Source organism: Petaurus breviceps, unplaced genomic scaffold, assembly GCF_028583685.1.
Source record: "Petaurus breviceps papuanus isolate PSGF00001 unplaced genomic scaffold, PetGlider_PUasm1.0 225, whole genome shotgun sequence".
Taxonomy (NCBI): Eukaryota; Metazoa; Chordata; class Mammalia; order Diprotodontia; family Petauridae; genus Petaurus; species Petaurus breviceps.
Genome location: NW_027185889.1, coordinates 19,469,077 through 19,487,179, shown reverse-complemented (window position 1 = coordinate 19,487,179; position 18,103 = coordinate 19,469,077). Strand labels below are relative to the sequence as shown.

The following is an 18,103-nucleotide window of genomic DNA, read 5'->3' as shown; positions in this document are numbered from 1 at the left end:
TGTAAAGTGAGGCCTCACACCAGACCTCTGACCAAAGAGTGGCCTTAAGCAATTGGAGATGCCAGGATCCACTTCAGGCCCCATTAGCTAAATCTGGATTAGCATAGGACTGGTGAGCCCCCCCCCCATGTCATCTCTTTGTCTTTGAGAAATAAATTCCATATGCTCCCAAGGCTAGCATTGTTAATAAAAGGCACCTGTTTGACCTGTAAGTTCTAGGTACTACAAATTATCGATCTATGTAGAGGTTTACCAGTGTTTTCAGAAGCATGTCAGAATATAAAATATAAAAATACCTCATTATTAGGTATCTTATTAAAGAGTCTGAGAAATGGAATCAGATCAGCATAGTCAGTTGGGAGCCAGACTCAGATTCAGGAAGTTGGCACATCCTGGCTGCCTAACCCTGGGCAGGTCATTTAAACTCTTAATGCCCCCAGGCAACTCTCTTAAGACTTAAATTGAAGAGCAAGGGACAATTTGCAGCTGTCACTACACTAACAAAATCACAGATCTAGACCAAAAATTGTAAGGGCTTTCGATCTCACTAACTATAAAGTTATATACATAATACATAAGTATTCATTTTTGCACTTGTTTTTAATTTCTACAAAATGTAACTTTAGGTAATTTATCTTTAAGAGGTTTGGAAAACCACAAAGAAAAATGGCTTTATGAACAAAAAGATTTTCTTGTCTAAATGCTTTTTGAATGAATACCCAGATTGTAAATCAGAGGCAGCCAAGGAAATCTAGATCACTTTTATACCCCCCAAAAAAAAGGTAAAAAAGAATTAAGATGAAATTCTCTCTTGTTTTTAATATTATTTACTAAGATACAAATCCCCAAGACCTCAAGAAGGGAGCAGATGAATATCTTTCTAACTTGGAATATATGATATGTTAATTTTGACAAGATTCATAACATGAAACAACTAGTAAATGAATTCCCCCTTGTAAGAAGTGTTCTGATACTGATGTGCTTATATATTTTAAAGTATCTCCAAAACTTGAACTTTGCACATCTCTTGTGTTCCTGATTGTTAATGTGTGTGTTTCTCCACCGTTAACTGCTATTAAGTAGACTTGGGAATTGTTTTGTGTTATAAATGCAGCTTGAGTCTACTGAAAGTGTCCTGCAGGAAACTACATCAGCCATATCTTTGATGACCCAATTTGAGCAGGAAGTGTCCAATCTCCATAACATCATCCATGACATTAAGAACAGTGAGCAGATGCTCATGCAAAGGATGCAGAACGTTAATGTGAAATTTAAGAATGTTACTGATTCCTGGAAAAGAAACCTAGATGACATGAATGCTCATACTGGTGGTTTAAAATCAGAAGCCAAACGTATGCATTCTCATGTTACTAGCCAGATTAACCTGGCAGAACAAGGCATAAAATTGCTCACTGAAAGGCTCAAAGATTTGGAAGATAGCACTATGAGAAACATTAGAACCATCAAGAGGCAAGAAGAAGACGACCTTTTACAAGTGGAAGAGCAGCTAGTGTCTGATACAAAGGCAGTTGAAAAGTTAGAAGAGGAACAGAGAAGTCTCTTTGCACAAGAAATAGATCTGAGCAATAAGCTGACTGATTATGAGCCCAAAGTTGAAGAATGCAAGACTCACTTGCCAGCGCTCGAAAGTGCAGTTCACTCAGTTCTGAAGGTCTCCCAAGATCTGATCGGGACAGAAAAGAAAATGGAAGATTTGACCATGAAGATGTTTAATATGGAAGATGATATGCTGAAAGCAGTGTCAGATATTATGGATATGCAGAAAGCCCTTGAAGGAATGCAGTATGATAACAGCATGCTGAAAATGCAGAATGAACTGCATTTCCTAAAGGGCAAAGTTCAGGAGTTCATAGCATCTTCAAGTATTAGGGAAAAAGGAATTTTAGAATATGACCTAGAAAACAAAGGGATTGGCGAACAGTAAATTCAGCCAATTCGTATTAGGAGGAAGTGTGTTATCTCATACATTTATATCATGTTTTGTAGTTATTTTGATATGTTGTAAAAATGCCTCACTTAATGCAGCATGATTACAGAGCAAAGGCGTCTCTCATTCACATAAGAGGGTTTTCCAGATAACCAAAATATAGCCATTTAAACACCAGAACTTCCCAAAAATCATAGCCATTTTCACTTAGGTTTCTACAATGTATGACATATTTCCCTGCCTTCTTAAATAGAGTATAGTTGACATAATTTAGCCTCTAGGTTGTCATTATAAGCATGAGCTATTTACAGAGTTGAAATACAATTGTGGCCTCAGGTGGCCACAGTCTGCTATGAATTTTGAGTCATTGTGTATATTGTCATGTGGTATAGTGGAAAGAGCCCTAGACTGGGAGTCAGAAGACCTGGGTTTGAGTCCAGCTCTCCCACTACAGGAGGCAAGTCACTTGACCTCTGAGCCTCATTTCCTTCCCCTTTCTGTAAAATGGGAATGATGGTACCTGTCCTGCCTACCTCACACCATGTCATTGTGAGGGTGATGCCTTGTCAACACAGTGGTAGCAATCACTGCTTGCTATCAATTTGGCTACTTCCAGCAGCAACCCCTCACTTCCATTGCTGATATTCTCTTAAGCCTCTTTGGGCTAGGAAATGAAACAAACACACAGGGTATGAGTAGGAAGAGTAAATAAATAGGTGCACAGGGTGAGCTTGGAGGGACTCACCTATGAGTTCATTGCATGAGCATTATTAGTGCATGGACAATTATGTCTTCCATTCCAGCTAAGCAGATCTCTCATTTGCTCTCATCTTAGTTCTTATCTGTGTTCTGTATGCTTGAGCTTATCAGATAAATGAAGTAATATATTTATTACTTAGATAAACTAAATATACCTATGGATTGTATTGGGGGGGAGTATATTAAATAATAAAAACAGTAAAATAAAGTTTAGAGACTACTTCTGCCTTTTTCAAATATCTCAACTCAAAGTATTATTCTAGATATTACTCAAATTACCCAAATGAATTATTTCTCTTATTTGCATTTTTTGTCCTTAATTATGTAGAGCTGCCACAGAAAGCAGTCTGAATACACAGATTGACTTGAGCTAAGTCTTTAAGATTGAGTGGTTACAAGATAGAGCTTTAATTCCTGGAATTTTATCTTTAAATTTCTTGACTTCAGAATGTTAATGTTCTTACCCATAATTGTGTGCTAACAAAATTATGTTTTGTTTACACCATATCATTCAGTTTAACCTAAGAAAATTTATGAACAGAAACAGTCTGGACTTTTTAAATGGCATAACAGATTAGAATATCAGCAAAAATTATCATTATAAAATTTTTTTAGCCCCTATTCTGCTTCCTCCACTTATCATCATAGACCTTTTAATGACTTAGTAGAAATTTCCTGACAGATGTGATCTCTCTCTGTTAGTAGATGTCTTCTTAATTATATATTTTTTCATGTTACCAAATGTAGTACAACTTAAGTTACAAAGTTAGACGTAGAGTAAGCAAATCTTACCCAGTGTTTAGAACCAAAGCGACACACCATACTTTACAGGGACTGTGACAAGGAATTTGACAGCAACATCATGAATGTGTGAAGTAGATCAGATTATAATTCAGTAAACAAGGATACTATTCATAGGACATGGGGCCCAGTATATGCTTCCCATTGAGGATTTGCAAATTTGATTTTTCACAAATATTACTCTGAATTATATGCACACAATTCACCCCCCTTCTCACTCATTTATTGCATGCAGCTATTGAAATCTCAACATATTGTAACAGATATGGAATTTTATTTATCTTCCCTTTAAGAAAATAATTAGGGGCAGCTAGGTGGCGAAGTGAATAGAGCACTGGCCCTGGAATCAGGAGAACCTGAGTTCAAATCCAGCCTCAGACACTTAATACTTACTAACCATGTGACCTTGGGCAAGTCACTTAACCCCAGTTGCCCTGCATTCCCCTTCCAAAAGGCAAATAATAATAATAATTCACTTATATTTCAAGACTTTTTAAAAATTCTTTCACCTGATGGCTTATGGTGCATGGTGATATAGAAGTCAATCAAGGTATTCTTGATGGCTAGGCGAGCAGAGGGCAAACTCTAGAGGATCCTTCAAAACTGGTGAAGGCCCAACAACAGAGCTCCCATCTCTCAATCCAGGAAGAGCCCAGCTAAGGCTGTAGGGCCTTATTGCTAAAAGGTGGTTACCAGGTGGGGGGGGGGGTGTTCAGCCACAGCAACTCCTGAACACTAAATTACAGAGGATTTGCCACCTGCATTCATACCAGTGGAATTGTGGGTCCTGGAAATAGTCAAGTAGATAGTATTGAATTTTGTATTCATTTTAAAAGCTCATCAAAGATTTCCATTTACCATATTTTTTTCATCTTCTTTACTATAAAATAATTCATACCAAAAAAGCATAGAAAAAGGGGCTTTTGTTAACAGTAAAAAAAAAATTCCTAAGTGCTCTTGATATAAAATTTCCAAATATAGACTTTTAAAGACTTTTAATCTAATGGTAAATACAGCTGACCAGGTGGGCTTAGATACTTTATTAAGTATTTATTTCATCACTCCAAAGAAAACTGTAAAATTTAGGGTTAATAGCATTAAAATTTAGGGTTAATAGTCCCCTAATCTGTAATTATAATTGAATAATTAAATCCACATATTCTGATCAAAGCTTGAAACAAAATAGAACAATAAAATGAAATTTTATGTCCATCTGCATTACAAGGCAGATTATGGAACCTTGGGTAAAAAAGGTAAACCAGACTCCCTCAAAAAATGAAACTTTTTATATAAACCACATGTGAAAATGTCTCATTACTTTATTGTCACATCTCATTTATAAAACATTAGATCTAGAAGAGACCTTGGAGGGCAGCATCTGTTCTAACCTGTTTGTATTTCAAATCAGGAAATTGAAGTTTAAGGTGAAATGAGTTGCCTAAGGTTGCATGGCAAGTTATCAAAGTCAGAACTTTGATCTATATTCTGACTCCCAGGTGACATTTCTTTCTACTCCATGATGCTATTTGCAGAAGCTGTATACATTTTAGGCCAGCATCTGTAGTCATAGTTGATAGAGATGGAAGGAAGTGAATTAAATTCAACAGTTGTTAATGAAATTCATTCTGTCTTCAAGGCATGAGTTAGCTAAACACTGAAAAAGCAAAAACAAAAAAAAAAATACTTCCTACTCTAATGGATATTCTACTAGGGTATATATGTAAACAAATAACAAAATGGGAAGGGAAAAAACACAACTGAAGGGATCCGGAAAGGCTTCTAATAGGGGAAGGAGCTGAGCCTGAGAGAAAATTTAAAATACTAAGAAGTAGAGATGAGGGAGTATGTTCCAGGCTTCAGGGACACTCTATACTAAGGCATGGCAGTGGGAGATGACATGCAGAGTTTGGACTGGAGAAATATAGATCGAATTAAGTGGAGTCATGAGATAAGTCTGGAAAGGTTGGGCTCCAGCCAACCTTTAAATGTCAGGCTGAAAATTTTGTATTTTACACTAATGACAATAGAAATACACTGGAGATTGTTTTATGTGGGAGTGACAAAGTCAGGCATTTTCTTTATGAAGATTATTTTGATAGCTAAGCCAAGGGAATATTAGAGAGGGGAGACTGAAAACAGCCCTATTAGGAGACTGTCACAGTAGTTCAGCCAAGATGTGATGAGGACCTAAACTGAGTGGTGGATATGGCAGTGGAGAGAATGAAGCAGATGCAGAAACATGGATCTGTGAAAACAGGATATGTGAGACTTGGCAGTCAGTTGTCTATGGAGGGTCAAGGAGAGTGAAAAATCCAGGATGACTTCGACTGGGAGAATGATGGTTCCCTCAACAGAAGTAGTAAAGCTGGAAAGATGATGAATTCTTTTCAAGTTTCCTAATCCTTACAAAGGCTCTATTCCAACCCCATTGTTTTACATGTGAGAAAAATGAGACCTCAAGGTCATTGACTCATCCGGGATGACACAGGAGATAAATGCCAGGTGCTATCTAACTTAATTAGAAACCATTAGAAAACCACAGGTTCCCATTATCTGTTATATTGTATTTTTATTTTATTAAACATCCCAATTACATTTTAATCTGGCTCAGACAACATTTTAGAGTTTTGCTGGTGGCAAGTTTGACACCTCTACTTTACACCATCCTATATCTTGTTTACTTCCACCTTTGTGCCTTCAAATTAAAGCAAACTGAAATACTTCCCTCTCAGCCTACCTTAGCACTTGTACATTTACTGACTTATTATTTGATATATAAGTATGTCCTAAGCCTAGCAGCAAACTTCACTGCCTGGGAATAGAATCCATATGCTCACTACCAGAGAGCATCCTTTTTTCTCTAAATTCTCTTGAGTAGTTTCTAAATGAAGTCTTTTAGCTAACAGAACATCAAAGGGGGTCAGTTCCTGGGATACCCGGCTAAGCAATAGCCACCAGTCAGATGGCAGTTACTTTTGAATGTAAGAATATACTTGCATTTCAAGGCATATGACCAAATTCAGAAATGCACTAGATAAAAACCAAACCCTGGAGCAGGGCTAGGCTGGAACTCTTCCATGCCGCCAATTTTCAGGGTTGTATCGCCAGAATGGATAGGTGTGGACTAGCGCTACCTGTGCACAGAAAAACACCTCCACCTGCCAGCCTTATCTAGAAAACTTAGTTTATACAGAAATGTAACCAGTTTATCCATGACCTTGTCATTTTCTCTGACCACCCATTATTCTGTTGTGATGCTGAGTACATGAAGCAAACCAAATTATACAAACTTAGTATTTATTCTCTTGACAGCTTTCAGTGAATGGAAATAACTGGTCCTAAAAATTCAGTGGCCAGCTTGTAAAAACTAGGAAACATGGCCTGCTGCAGTTATTGTTGAAAAACTTTTTTATCAGGAGTCAGAAGACCTGTGTCCAGGCTGTGTCATTTACAAGCACATTAGAAAAATTACCTCACATTTTCAAGGTTCTCTTATCCACAGAATGAAGGACTTGAATTAGGTCATTGCTAACGTCCTTTCTAAGTCTGAATTCTGTGATCCTCTTTGTGTAGCAGAGACTTGCCCTTTGAGGTTGCCCACAGTTCACTGAGCGTGATAGATAGATTTGTGGTGACAGAAAACTCATCAAGATCATTCAGTTGAATGAGTTCTACTATACTTTCAGTTCCACTTTGGGAGACACAGCTATGATCATAAGTTTTTTAGTCCATTAAGCGGCTCTCAAGGTAAACAACCTTTACATAGTATAGATTTTAACACTGGCTGAATGCACAGTTCCAGAGGACTCAATGATGAAACAAGCTCTCCATCCCCAGATAGAGTTGATGCACTCAGAGTACAGATGGAAGGAAGGGTTTTTGTTTTTTTTTTTGGCACATGGCTAATATGGGAGTTTGTTTTGCTTGACCGTACATGTTCATAAAAGGCTTTGTTTTTCTTGCTTGTTCACTTGGGGGGAGGGAGCGTGTTGTAGGTGAGAGAGAATTCAGAATTGAAAATAAAATTTAACTGAATTTTTAAAATAAATATAAGTTGAATGAAGAGATGACTGAATAAATGAAAGACATGCCCCACAATTTTAGTATACCTTATTAATCCAGTTTTAACTCCTGGATTTTCAAGGATCTGTAAGTATTTTTATTTGTACTGACAGAAAATTGCATAGAATTTTTTTTTTAAAAATTAGAGCAGGGAGGCACATTTGAGATGCCCAGAGAAATTATGGCTTGATCAATGTCACACAAGTTCAGTGTCAGATAATATGATGAAAAACTGAAGCATATGCATTCTTTCTATGACTCCATCAATGAAAGTGATTAAACAAGAGGCATTCCATCAGCTTTGCCACTGTGCCCTTCTATCTAATGTGCAGGAGATACTTAGTACCTATTTTTTCCCTTAGAATGTGAGCTCCTTGAGAGCAGGGACTTGTACATAGTAAGCACTTAATAAATGCTTTATTCTGTACAAATCATCACAAATTCCCGCAGGTTTGTAATTAAGCACCCTCCTTGGACACCTTACCCCTAAATCCATCATAATGCCAGAAAGAAACTTCCTCCTCCCCTTCTTAGTCATTATTTAGAAGACATCTTTTTTGCCACTATCCAGACGAAACACACTCAGTGGCCTTCCTTTGAGTTTTGGGAATTGAAAATTTTACATGTTTTAATCTTTTGAAGTAGTTGACTACTGGAGGAAAAAAAAAGGCCTAGAAATTGTCATCTAAGTAAAATAATACTGGCTTTTCCATATCTGAAAAGAACCCATGATAGAAACCACTACATTGGCAAGTCTTAGAACTTAGTACCTAGTTTGTTTTGACAAATGCGTGTATTTGTTACAGTTTCTCTCAAGGATTGAGTCAGTAAGCACCCATAATTTAAAGACAGTCAAAAATTAATATTCACACAAGTTTCTGTGAATTTTCTCATTCTTATAGTTTTTCGAAGCTACCATGCAAAGAAGGGCAGCTTCCCATAATAAATCCATCTACTCTTAAAGGTTTTTAATTTATGTAAATTACTGTCACTTTCCAGGATGGCAAAAAGAAAAGCTGCAGTAAAAAATAACATTTTAAATTAAGTCAAGTTAAAATGTTGGGTTTATCATTTGTAATCCTTGTTGTATTTTATTTTCCTATAGTGTCAGAAGTCTGAAGCTATGATAAAACAGTTGAAGGATTTTCAGATCATTGCTCATCTAAAACGTCTTCAGGAAGATGTTTATAACTTGAAAACTTGGTCCAACAGGATAACTGAAAAAAGGGATAAATTGAACAACAACTTAACAGCTCTTTATCAAGCAGTTACAAACACAGACCAGAGTACCACTTTCCTGGCCAAAGAGGTTTCCCTCAAGATTACAGCTGTCAAAACTGATATAAGGCGTATTTCAGGGTTAGTGACTGATGTAACTTCATTGACAGAATCTGTACAAGACCTGGAAAGCAAATTAGAAAAAGCAGAACAAAGTACGATCAAAAACATAGGTGACCTTCTTTCTAGTAGCATTGATCGAACGGCAAAACTCAGGAGTTTAGCATCTGAAAATTCAGAAAGAATTCAGGTTGCTAGGAAGATGCTTTCTGAACTGAAGAGTGATTTCACCAAGCATTCAGATAGACTTTTAAACTTAGAAAGTGACAGGGCTAAAATCCTGAAAACAGTGAATTTTGCAAATGATTTAAAACCTAAGGTTTATAACCTCAAAAAGGATTTTTCCCGTTTGGAACCAATGATAAATGATTTAACCTTACGAATTGGGAGATTGGTTGCTGACTTGCTACAAAGAGAAAAAGAAATTGCTTTCTTAAATGAAAAAATATCTAATTTAACTATAGTCCAAACTGAGATTAAGGATGTGAAAGAGGAAATTACCAAAATTTCAGATATAAATTAATTCAGGGCTTTTTAACCTTTTTTGTGTCGTTTTTAAATGCATAAAATACATAGGTTGCAAAGGAAACCAATTATATTAAATTTATAAAGGCAAGAAATTCATGTACCCCAGGTTAAAAATCCCTAAATTAATTGGGGTTTTTTAAACTGTTACCTAAATAGAAAAAAAAAACCTGAAAAATGGGCCCTTAGTTATATTACACAATGATAAAAATGATTTAAATTTAATACTTAAAATATTGGAAGTTTCTGAATTTTCTTGTATTTGATAAGATGTGTCGTAAAATAAAAGTGTTTTTTAGTGAGCTGTGTAACAATTGAGTACTTCAGTTTTTCAGCAAGTAAGCATGTATTCTCATGTTTCTATCCAGGTGTCAGGATGTTATTGGGAGACTTGAGTAACTCCTGACAAAATTCAGTCCCTGGCATGAGTCTCCCCATTGCCATAATGGATGGGCTGGGCAAGTTTTTGAATGCTTCAGCTTCATTACATGACTCTGCCACCTTCAGACCTAATGTCTCACTCGGTTCTCAGAGCCATAGCTGTGCCTACATGTGTTAAGTATAGCTAGCTAATCATAATCAGGATTCAGTTTCAGGTTATCAATCAATCAAAAAGCCCTCAGAGAGCTTATAATCTAGTTGGTTTAGAGATGTGCATAAATAGCTATACAGAAAATAGAAGGAATGAAGGTGAGTGATCGTGAAAGATTTCATGTAGAAGACTATCATGAAAACATTATTTATTCGTGTGTTTGAGACCTAATAAGGTACACTATGTTTTTGTCTCCTACTAAAGACTCAAGATTTAGATATCTTGATTGAAATAGTCTGCTGGTTGTGAAATGTTGTAGTTGTGAAAACTTAGTTCCATAGACTGGTCTGTAAAACAAAGTATTTAATCCTCAGAGTGGACCACTACCAAAAAGAGTGACTCTTGATTTAAAAGTCAAACCTCCATTTTTGGAATCCAGTAGGAATTATATCCTAGACAGTGTCATAGAGTAGAGTGAGTTGGGAGATCTTGGAGATCAGATCTCAGGGTCAGAGCCTGGCTCTCATATTGACAAGCTGTGCCATGTGACCATGGGTGAGTCATTTCAACCTCTGTTTGGGAGGAATGGAGAAAATATTTGCCTTATCAGCCTCCCAGGATCATTGTGAGGGAAACCCGTGCAACCCCGAAGAGGGCCCTATAAATGTGAGCTGTTAGATGTAATGACTCTTCCTCTTCCCCAGCAAAGACTGTTAAGCTGTTGATTCCATAAACACCTGTTGGGCCTTTGCTGTGAATAGCACCTCAAATTCTGTGAGGATCCATAGACACAAACAAATAGGAATAATCACTCATTACTATCACGTCAGCTCTTTAGTTGGACAATTTCTTTTCACACTTGAAGAGTCACAAAGCTCCTAAGCCAAACAGCAGTGGGGTGAGTGGCTTCCCTGCAATGCCAGGGACTTCAGGATAATTTACTTCAGTGAAATCAGGATCTTCAAGATCAGGAAGACATCTTCTCATCCAACTGATGTCTGGGATTTCTTGTGTCTTAACTGGGATCATCACCATTTAACAAGAGCTCACACTAATAGAGTCCTTTTAAGGTTGGCAAAATATTTTCCCCACAACCATCCTGTGAGTTAAGAGAGTGCAAATGAGGAAACTGAGGCTCAGATAAATGAATTGATTTGCCCAGAATCACATAACTGGTTGGTTTTGGAGCTGTGATTTAAACTCGGGTCTCCTTGATCATGATGCCCTTTCCCCCGCCCCCACTGACTATTACAGAAGAACAGATGATGTGAACAACAGAGTCGCAGTCCCTTTTAATCCTAAAAGAAAATTCAGCATGTTTGCTGATTTTGGAGCAGGTTAGACTCAGGGCAAAAGAAGAGAGAAAGATCCCTTCTGCCCCTTGCTATAAATCCAAGAAAGAGTGCTTTAAAAAAAAGTCGCAAAAGAGACAGGCAGGTCCAAGACTCCTTAAAGACTCTTATAGACTATAGATGGGGGAAATTTCTCACTGACTTTAAGTCAAACATTTTTGACAACCCTCCTCCCACCCCAGTTCCTAGGAGTCAGAAGTTCCCTTTCTCTTCTCAACAAGGACCTGGAGTGTGAGTTCAGCTCCATGAGGGGCACCTCAGGCTAGCACAGGAAGGATCACCCCTGATTTCCTCATCATCCCTGTACCTCTCCCTAAATCTCTGGCAGGGATACCTTGCACAAAACATCAAAGGATTCTGACAAGTTCTGGCCCTTTATCTGAATGACTGTAAAAATGTAACTGAAGCATTTGAATGCATTTTGAAAAATTTAGCTTTTCAAGAAGTAAGGATCATGTTTAAAACAATGTGAAGTATATTTTGTCAGTTTTTGTGACTCCTACTTGAGGCATGGATAATTTGTCAAACTTAAGCTATCTCGAAAAGTTCTTGGTTTTTGAGCTCTGCAGATCTCATTGTTGTATGTGGGAATTTGTTTTGCTTGACTGTACGTGTTTGTAATGAGTTTCATTTTTCTGGCCTTCGAAATGGAAAGGAAAGAAGGCAGATCTTTGTTCAAAAATAAAATAAAACTGAATTTAAAAAAAAGGTAGAGAATTTTTCTAAGATTGCATTGTTTTACTTGATCTTTCAGAAAACAATTATAATTAGAAAAGAAAGAAAAGTCATGCTAGACTAACCTCATTTCCTACTTTGCTAGGATTACTAGACTACAGGTCAGGGAAACTCTGTAGATGTAGACGGGGGATACTGGCAAGGCATTTGCTAAAAGCAAATGAGGACTCCTGGGTGATAATAGTCAGGTCATTTTGGAATGAATTGACTGCTCTTTGAAAAAGTAGTTTCAATGGAGGAGTGGGGATGGAAACTACATTTCAAGAGGTGAGAGTGGGTAGTTAGGAAGTAGAAGCATAGATTAAAGGCAACTTTTATAAGAAGCTTGGGAAGATGAGAGGATGGGAGCATAATGAGCTAGAAGGGTATAGGCCAAAGAGACATTGCAAGAAAATGGGAAAGCCTCAGTGGATGAAGGAGCTATTGAAAATAAAGAAAAGAGAAGCAAACACTGAACATGGTGAGCAAGAGGGATTGCCTCTTGCTGTGGTGTAAATATTTTGAATGTAAAACTTACACTTTCTGATTTGCTTGCATTTTCCTAAATTTATTGATAATTTAGAGACTTTTCAGCAAACACCCAAATAGTACCCATCTGAAAAATCTCTCCAAATAGTTAATAAGTTTTTAATAGTAATTGCTGGTGTGTCTTTTGCCTTTGAGAATATGGCACTAAGACTAAACAGTAGATCGGCCTGAGTTTTATTGACCTTTACTGTTGACTTTATATTGTCTTCATTGTATAATTAGGACCTGCTTTTTTCTACTGCATTAATTCATGCAAAACTTGTTTCTCTAATTTTTTCATATCAGTCACACCTTACAGCATTTTCTTATATTTTAAAAAGAAACTAAGGATTTCAGATACATTTCCCTTCAGTCAATAAATGTAAGACACATTTCCCCAAGTAAAACCTTCATCATCTAGATGAAGGAAGTTGGAACTGCTAGGGGAAACAATCCTTCTGAATGGTTAGAAATTCAACCAACATTTATTAAGCACTTTATGAAACTTTGTGTTGGATTTTGGAGTCTCAGACAAAAAAGGAAAAAAAAATCCACCCAGTCCTTCATCCCAAGGAGCCTATGATTCTACTGGGGAGTATGGCATATATGTAGTGATCACAAGATCATTTGAAAAGGGAAAGCACATTAATAGCTTGAGGAATATTGGAAGGCTTTGGGAAGGAACTAAATACACCTTGAAGGAAGAAAAGGATTTTGAGAGGTCGAGATGAAAAGCAGTACATTCCAGGCCTAGGACATAAGAATATGAGTTCAGAGAATGCCTAATACTCTAGTTGGAAGACATATGGACTACAGAAAGGAGGTGGGTATAGTCCACATAGACTCAGGGTTTTTATTAGCCCAACATCCCCAATTGTACTGCCAGGCTGTCTTCTCAAAGTTCCAGGGGTAACCCTGATGGATTCAGGGTGTCTTTCTACACAATTCATGAATGTTGACCAGTGTACTTCCCACTATGACTATTTGTTAATATCAGTGTCAGCCAGGCTTGGTTTCTCCCACAAGTACAAACAGAGTGCAGAGGAATGGGGGCTCAAGCTTGTGTTGAAGGGATAACAGTTCCTAGAAGTCCTAAGGAAAAGCAAAAGCATACTTTTTCTGCTGCTTTCTTAATAGTGTGGACATCCTTAGCTGTCATTGAAGTCACTGCCATCAGTTGTTCCAGGAATGCTAACAGGTCGCTGCCAGAAGGAAGGGAGGAGGAGATCCAGGCCTAGGCTGAGGTGCTCTCCTTCCTTCCCCCCAGCCCCCTCCCCAAACCAAGCAATTCCTCAGGGACTTGACTGGAGCTGCTCTTCTGCCTTGATGCCCCCTTGAAAGCTCTGATTCCTCCTAGATTAGTGGTCTTAAACAGCACAGTGAAGTCCCCTAGCCAATCCAAACAGCCTTCCTTTGGAACCCAAATGAGGAGTTCAGGCTATTTTCACACCTATTGAACAATCAAGATATGTTCCTCCTTGATAAATACCTCAGGACATAGCATCTCATCACTGTCTTTGAAGGTGGTGAAATAATTGTATTCTCAACCTTTTGTTTGTTTGTTTGTTTACAGACCCCTTGTGCAATCTGGTGAAAACTATGGACTCCTCAACAACACATTTTAAATATATAAAACAAAATATGTAGGATTACAAAAGAAATCAATTACATCAAAATAGTTATTAAAAAACATTTTTTAAGTTCATAGACACCAAGCTAACAACACCTGTTGTAGGCTGATCCCTACACTCAGAACTGGTAAGATAGCCAGATTGTGAGGAGCTCTATAAGCATATTAGTTAGTATTACATTAAACCTTGAATTTAATTATTTTTGGATGGAAATCTCTCTAAAATGTATCACACATTTCCCTGCCTTCTTTGAAAAGCATCCATAACGTAACCTAACCTTTAACTGATGAAATAGGGTCATCATTATGCTGTAATCCTAAGGATCTCCTCAAGGCCTATTGCCCCTACCACTAAAATGACGCTGGCCATTTTTTTTCCTCCCGCTCTTCTTTCTGAATGATTGAACAAATCATTTACTAAATTCTTACTATGTACAAAGTACAGTGCTAATAAACAAACAGAAAAGTAAGGCAGTCCCTGATCTCAAGGAGCTCACATTCCTCGGGGTGCAATAGCAAAGCAGATAGTAATGCCTCTTATTTAATGTTCTCTCCACAGATCATATCTTATCCGTCTCTGATGTTGAACTTTTTGATAATGCCAAGGACTTTGGGGATGACTTTTTTTCTGGGTCTTTGGGGACCTGTGGTTGTAGCACCAGGAACAGCCCCAGACTGCATCTCCACCAAGGTTACTTCCCATTATTCCCAGGATTACATGTGAGGGCAATAGGCTCAGGGTTCCAGGCTGGCTCCATCATGATCCAAGGGGAAATGATGGTCAAGGTAGTAGTGCTGGTCCAATTTGCCTAGCACATAATGCCTCTCATCTGCCTCTTGACGTTCCCCACCCACCTAAGTGCCTTGCTGCCCCAGTCAGACTGGTCTGCCCGCCCTGGTGGCTAACTCTTTCCTCACAAGCCATTTCCCTTAATGATGACCATGAAGGGGGTGGCTAGGTGGCACAGTGAGTAAAGTGCCAGCCCCAAAGTCAGGAGGACCCGAGTACGGTTCCAGCCTCAGACACTTAACCCACACAAAATAATACTAGCCGTGTAACCTTGGGCAAGTTACTTAACCCCAATTGCCCTCCAAAAAAGCAAAATTTTAAAAAATGATGGCCATGAGGACTGGGCTGGAAACTGGACTGTTGGTCCCACCACCCAATGGGGTGCTATCCCTCGAAAGGCTCCTGCAATTTACTAAAATTCTGAATCTTAGACTACAAATGGGCACCTTCTAACTGAACTTTGATGTAAGGGTGTTTATCTTGATCATAAGCTGTTTTATTTCTCAATTCTCTCAACTTTGTTTCAGATAAAAAGACTAATATAGCTAAGACTTCAGGTATCCAGACACATGAGCTGCATGATCAATCAATAAACATTTATGAGCCAGGCACTTGATATACAGCCTTCAAAGAAGGTAAATCAGTTACCTTACTTTACAGCAACATGACAAACAGCTTACAGATCTTGCTCATGCCATTTATTGCTGCTTTTCCCCTGCAAGGGATCTGGAAAAGCCTATTGGGGTGGGAAGGAGGCGGACCACCAAAAAAAAATCTGCTAAGGTGGGAAAGAATCTCTACCCCAGTGAAGCCACCTAACTTTCAAGATATGTAATTTTAAGTCTAAAAGGTGCTTAAAGCAAAACCATATATCACACACCAATTTCCTCTTGGCCCAGTGTGCCATGGTTCTCCAGCAGTGTTCACCACTGAAATCTGGACTGAAAGACTAATCAATGTCACACACCAAATGCCTTCAAATATGGTCCCAAAAGATTGTGTATGTGATTAAGTTTTATAGGTCTTTTAAATGCTAATGAGGAAGGTTAAAAACAGGCTGGAGTCCATCACTTATGTCACAGAAACAAAGCTTTAGAGCTCAACTCCATGAGCAAGTAGTGGCTTTCTTTGGGACTGAAATCTGTTATTTCACTGGGAACTCCCAGGTAGGAGATTCCATCTACTGCAGAGCTGTATCTGCTCTGCAACTTACAGACCTAGATCACTGAAAAGCTGATTAACTTCCTGTGTCAAAGCTAGTACTTGAACCAAGGTCTTCCTAACTATCCATTATGATACTGCCTAGTAAATTAGAAAGGACAACTAGGTGGTCTCATAGTGCACAGAGCACTGGGCTGTCAATCAGGAAGACTCGTCTTCCTGAGTTCAAATCTGGCTTACTAGCTTGTGTGACCCTGGGCAAGTCACTTCCCCCTGTTTGCCTGTTTCCTCATCTGTAAGATGAGCTGGAGAAGGACATGGCAAATTACTCCAGTATCTTCACCAAGAAAACCCCAAATGGGCTCATGAAGAGTAGGACATGACTGAAACGACTAAACAACAAAGTAAATTAAAATAACAAATTAGCAAAAATTGTAGACTTTTTTCAAGAATTTTCAAATTACTACGGAGATTGCTATGTGGAGTTGTATTTAAAAACAATGGCTCAAATACTATGTATGATCATCTCAATACTATTTAAATTCTGATTATCTTTTTGCAGCTGGGTAACAAGGCATCATTTAATTAGAATTAAGAACCCTACACAACTCTCAAGTCTTTTAATGGGGGCTAAAAAAGAATTTCAACTCAGACTGCTTCAGTGCTATAATACATAAAGAAAAGAAGTGTATCGAGGCGGCTAGGTGGTGCAGTGAGTAGAGCGTGGGCCCTGGAGTCAGAAGGACCTGAGTTCAGATCCGTCCTCAGACACTTGACACACACCCCGCCAAAAAAAACTAGCCCTGTGACCTTAAGCAAGTTACCCCCAATTGCCCTCCAAAAAGCAAAAAAAAAAAAGTGTAATAACTTCAAGTTAAGGATGTCCTAGTAGGGTAATGCACATAAGCTATCTAATGCTTATTAATAAAGGTGGTTACTTTGACCCTATTTTATTCTAAATTGAGAATTAAGAGCCTGGAAGATTGCTGGAATATACCAGAAATCATCTGGCACTAAAAACTTCATTTTTATAGATGGAGAAATGACCTGCCCAAAGTCACTTGCAAAAATAGGGAGTCAAACCATTTTCTTGACAATTTATCAGTTTCCTCCCACTATGTAACTTCTGCCTCTAAGTTAAATGTTAGTATATTTCATAAACCAATAGATAAATCAATAGTAACCATTCTATAATCCCAACAGAATACCCGTAACTTCAATTTTGTCTAGTTAAGAACATAACTTCTTTGGGTTTATGCTCTGTTCCTGGGCCTTCACAGGGTAGCAATGATTTCTGTCATTCATAGGTGCCAACAGTTCAAATTTTCCTCCTTATCTTTAGGTAGCACTAAATCATCCCCACTTATCTGTCATCTCTCACAAGTTCCACAAAAGCTGCAATATCTGCCAAATACCGTAAGAATCGGTCAAATGGTAATGAGACCAGCAGTTTGATCCAGAGGAAGCTTTCCTTTCAGGATGGAAAAGGACAGGCAGAAAGATGCAGATGCTCTTGGGCTTGCTTCCAACCAGGAATCATTTCCCTTAGGTTTTTAATTTTAACTGGCAAATCACTTATTCTCTCAGGGCTCTTGGCAACTGTTAAAACTAAGTTAAAGGGAAGCACCCATGGATAGAGCTCTGGGCCTGACACCAGCTTCAGATATTAGCTGTGTGACTCTGGGCAAGTTTGCCTCAGTTTCCTCATCTGTAATGAGCTGGAGAAGGAAATGGCAAACCATGCCAGTATCTGGCAAGAAAACTCCAAATACTTACCAAGACTGAACAAATGAACTGAGTGAAGTAGAACCAGTAAGAGGATGCATAACATAAAAAAACAAACTGGATGTTATGGACAAGAGATGGGAGAAAAAATTAACTTTCCTTTCTTTGAAGAGGTGAAGAGGAGTGTGGAACATTGTCAAAAACAAGTGGTGGTTAGAAAAAACTGCCTTCTAATGCT

At 38.1% G+C, this 18,103-nt stretch overlaps 1 protein-coding gene across 3 annotated transcripts in view; it reads left to right on the top strand.

The window, feature by feature from the left end:
• Window positions 1–12,025, top strand: part of IKBIP (IKBKB interacting protein) — a 31,946-nt gene extending 19,921 nt beyond the window's left edge. For 2 of the 3 annotated variants that reach the window (XM_069095211.1, XM_069095210.1), the window contains one exon: window positions 1,115–2,915. In XM_069095211.1, the coding sequence (XP_068951312.1) occupies window positions 1,115–1,945 (831 nt within the window). In that variant the 3' untranslated portion in view covers window positions 1,946–2,915. Of the gene's footprint in view, window positions 1–1,114; window positions 2,916–8,675 lie in introns of those variants that run through there. The other variant, XM_069095212.1, reaches the window with a different exon arrangement.
• Window positions 12,026–18,103: the final 6,078 nt, after the last annotated feature.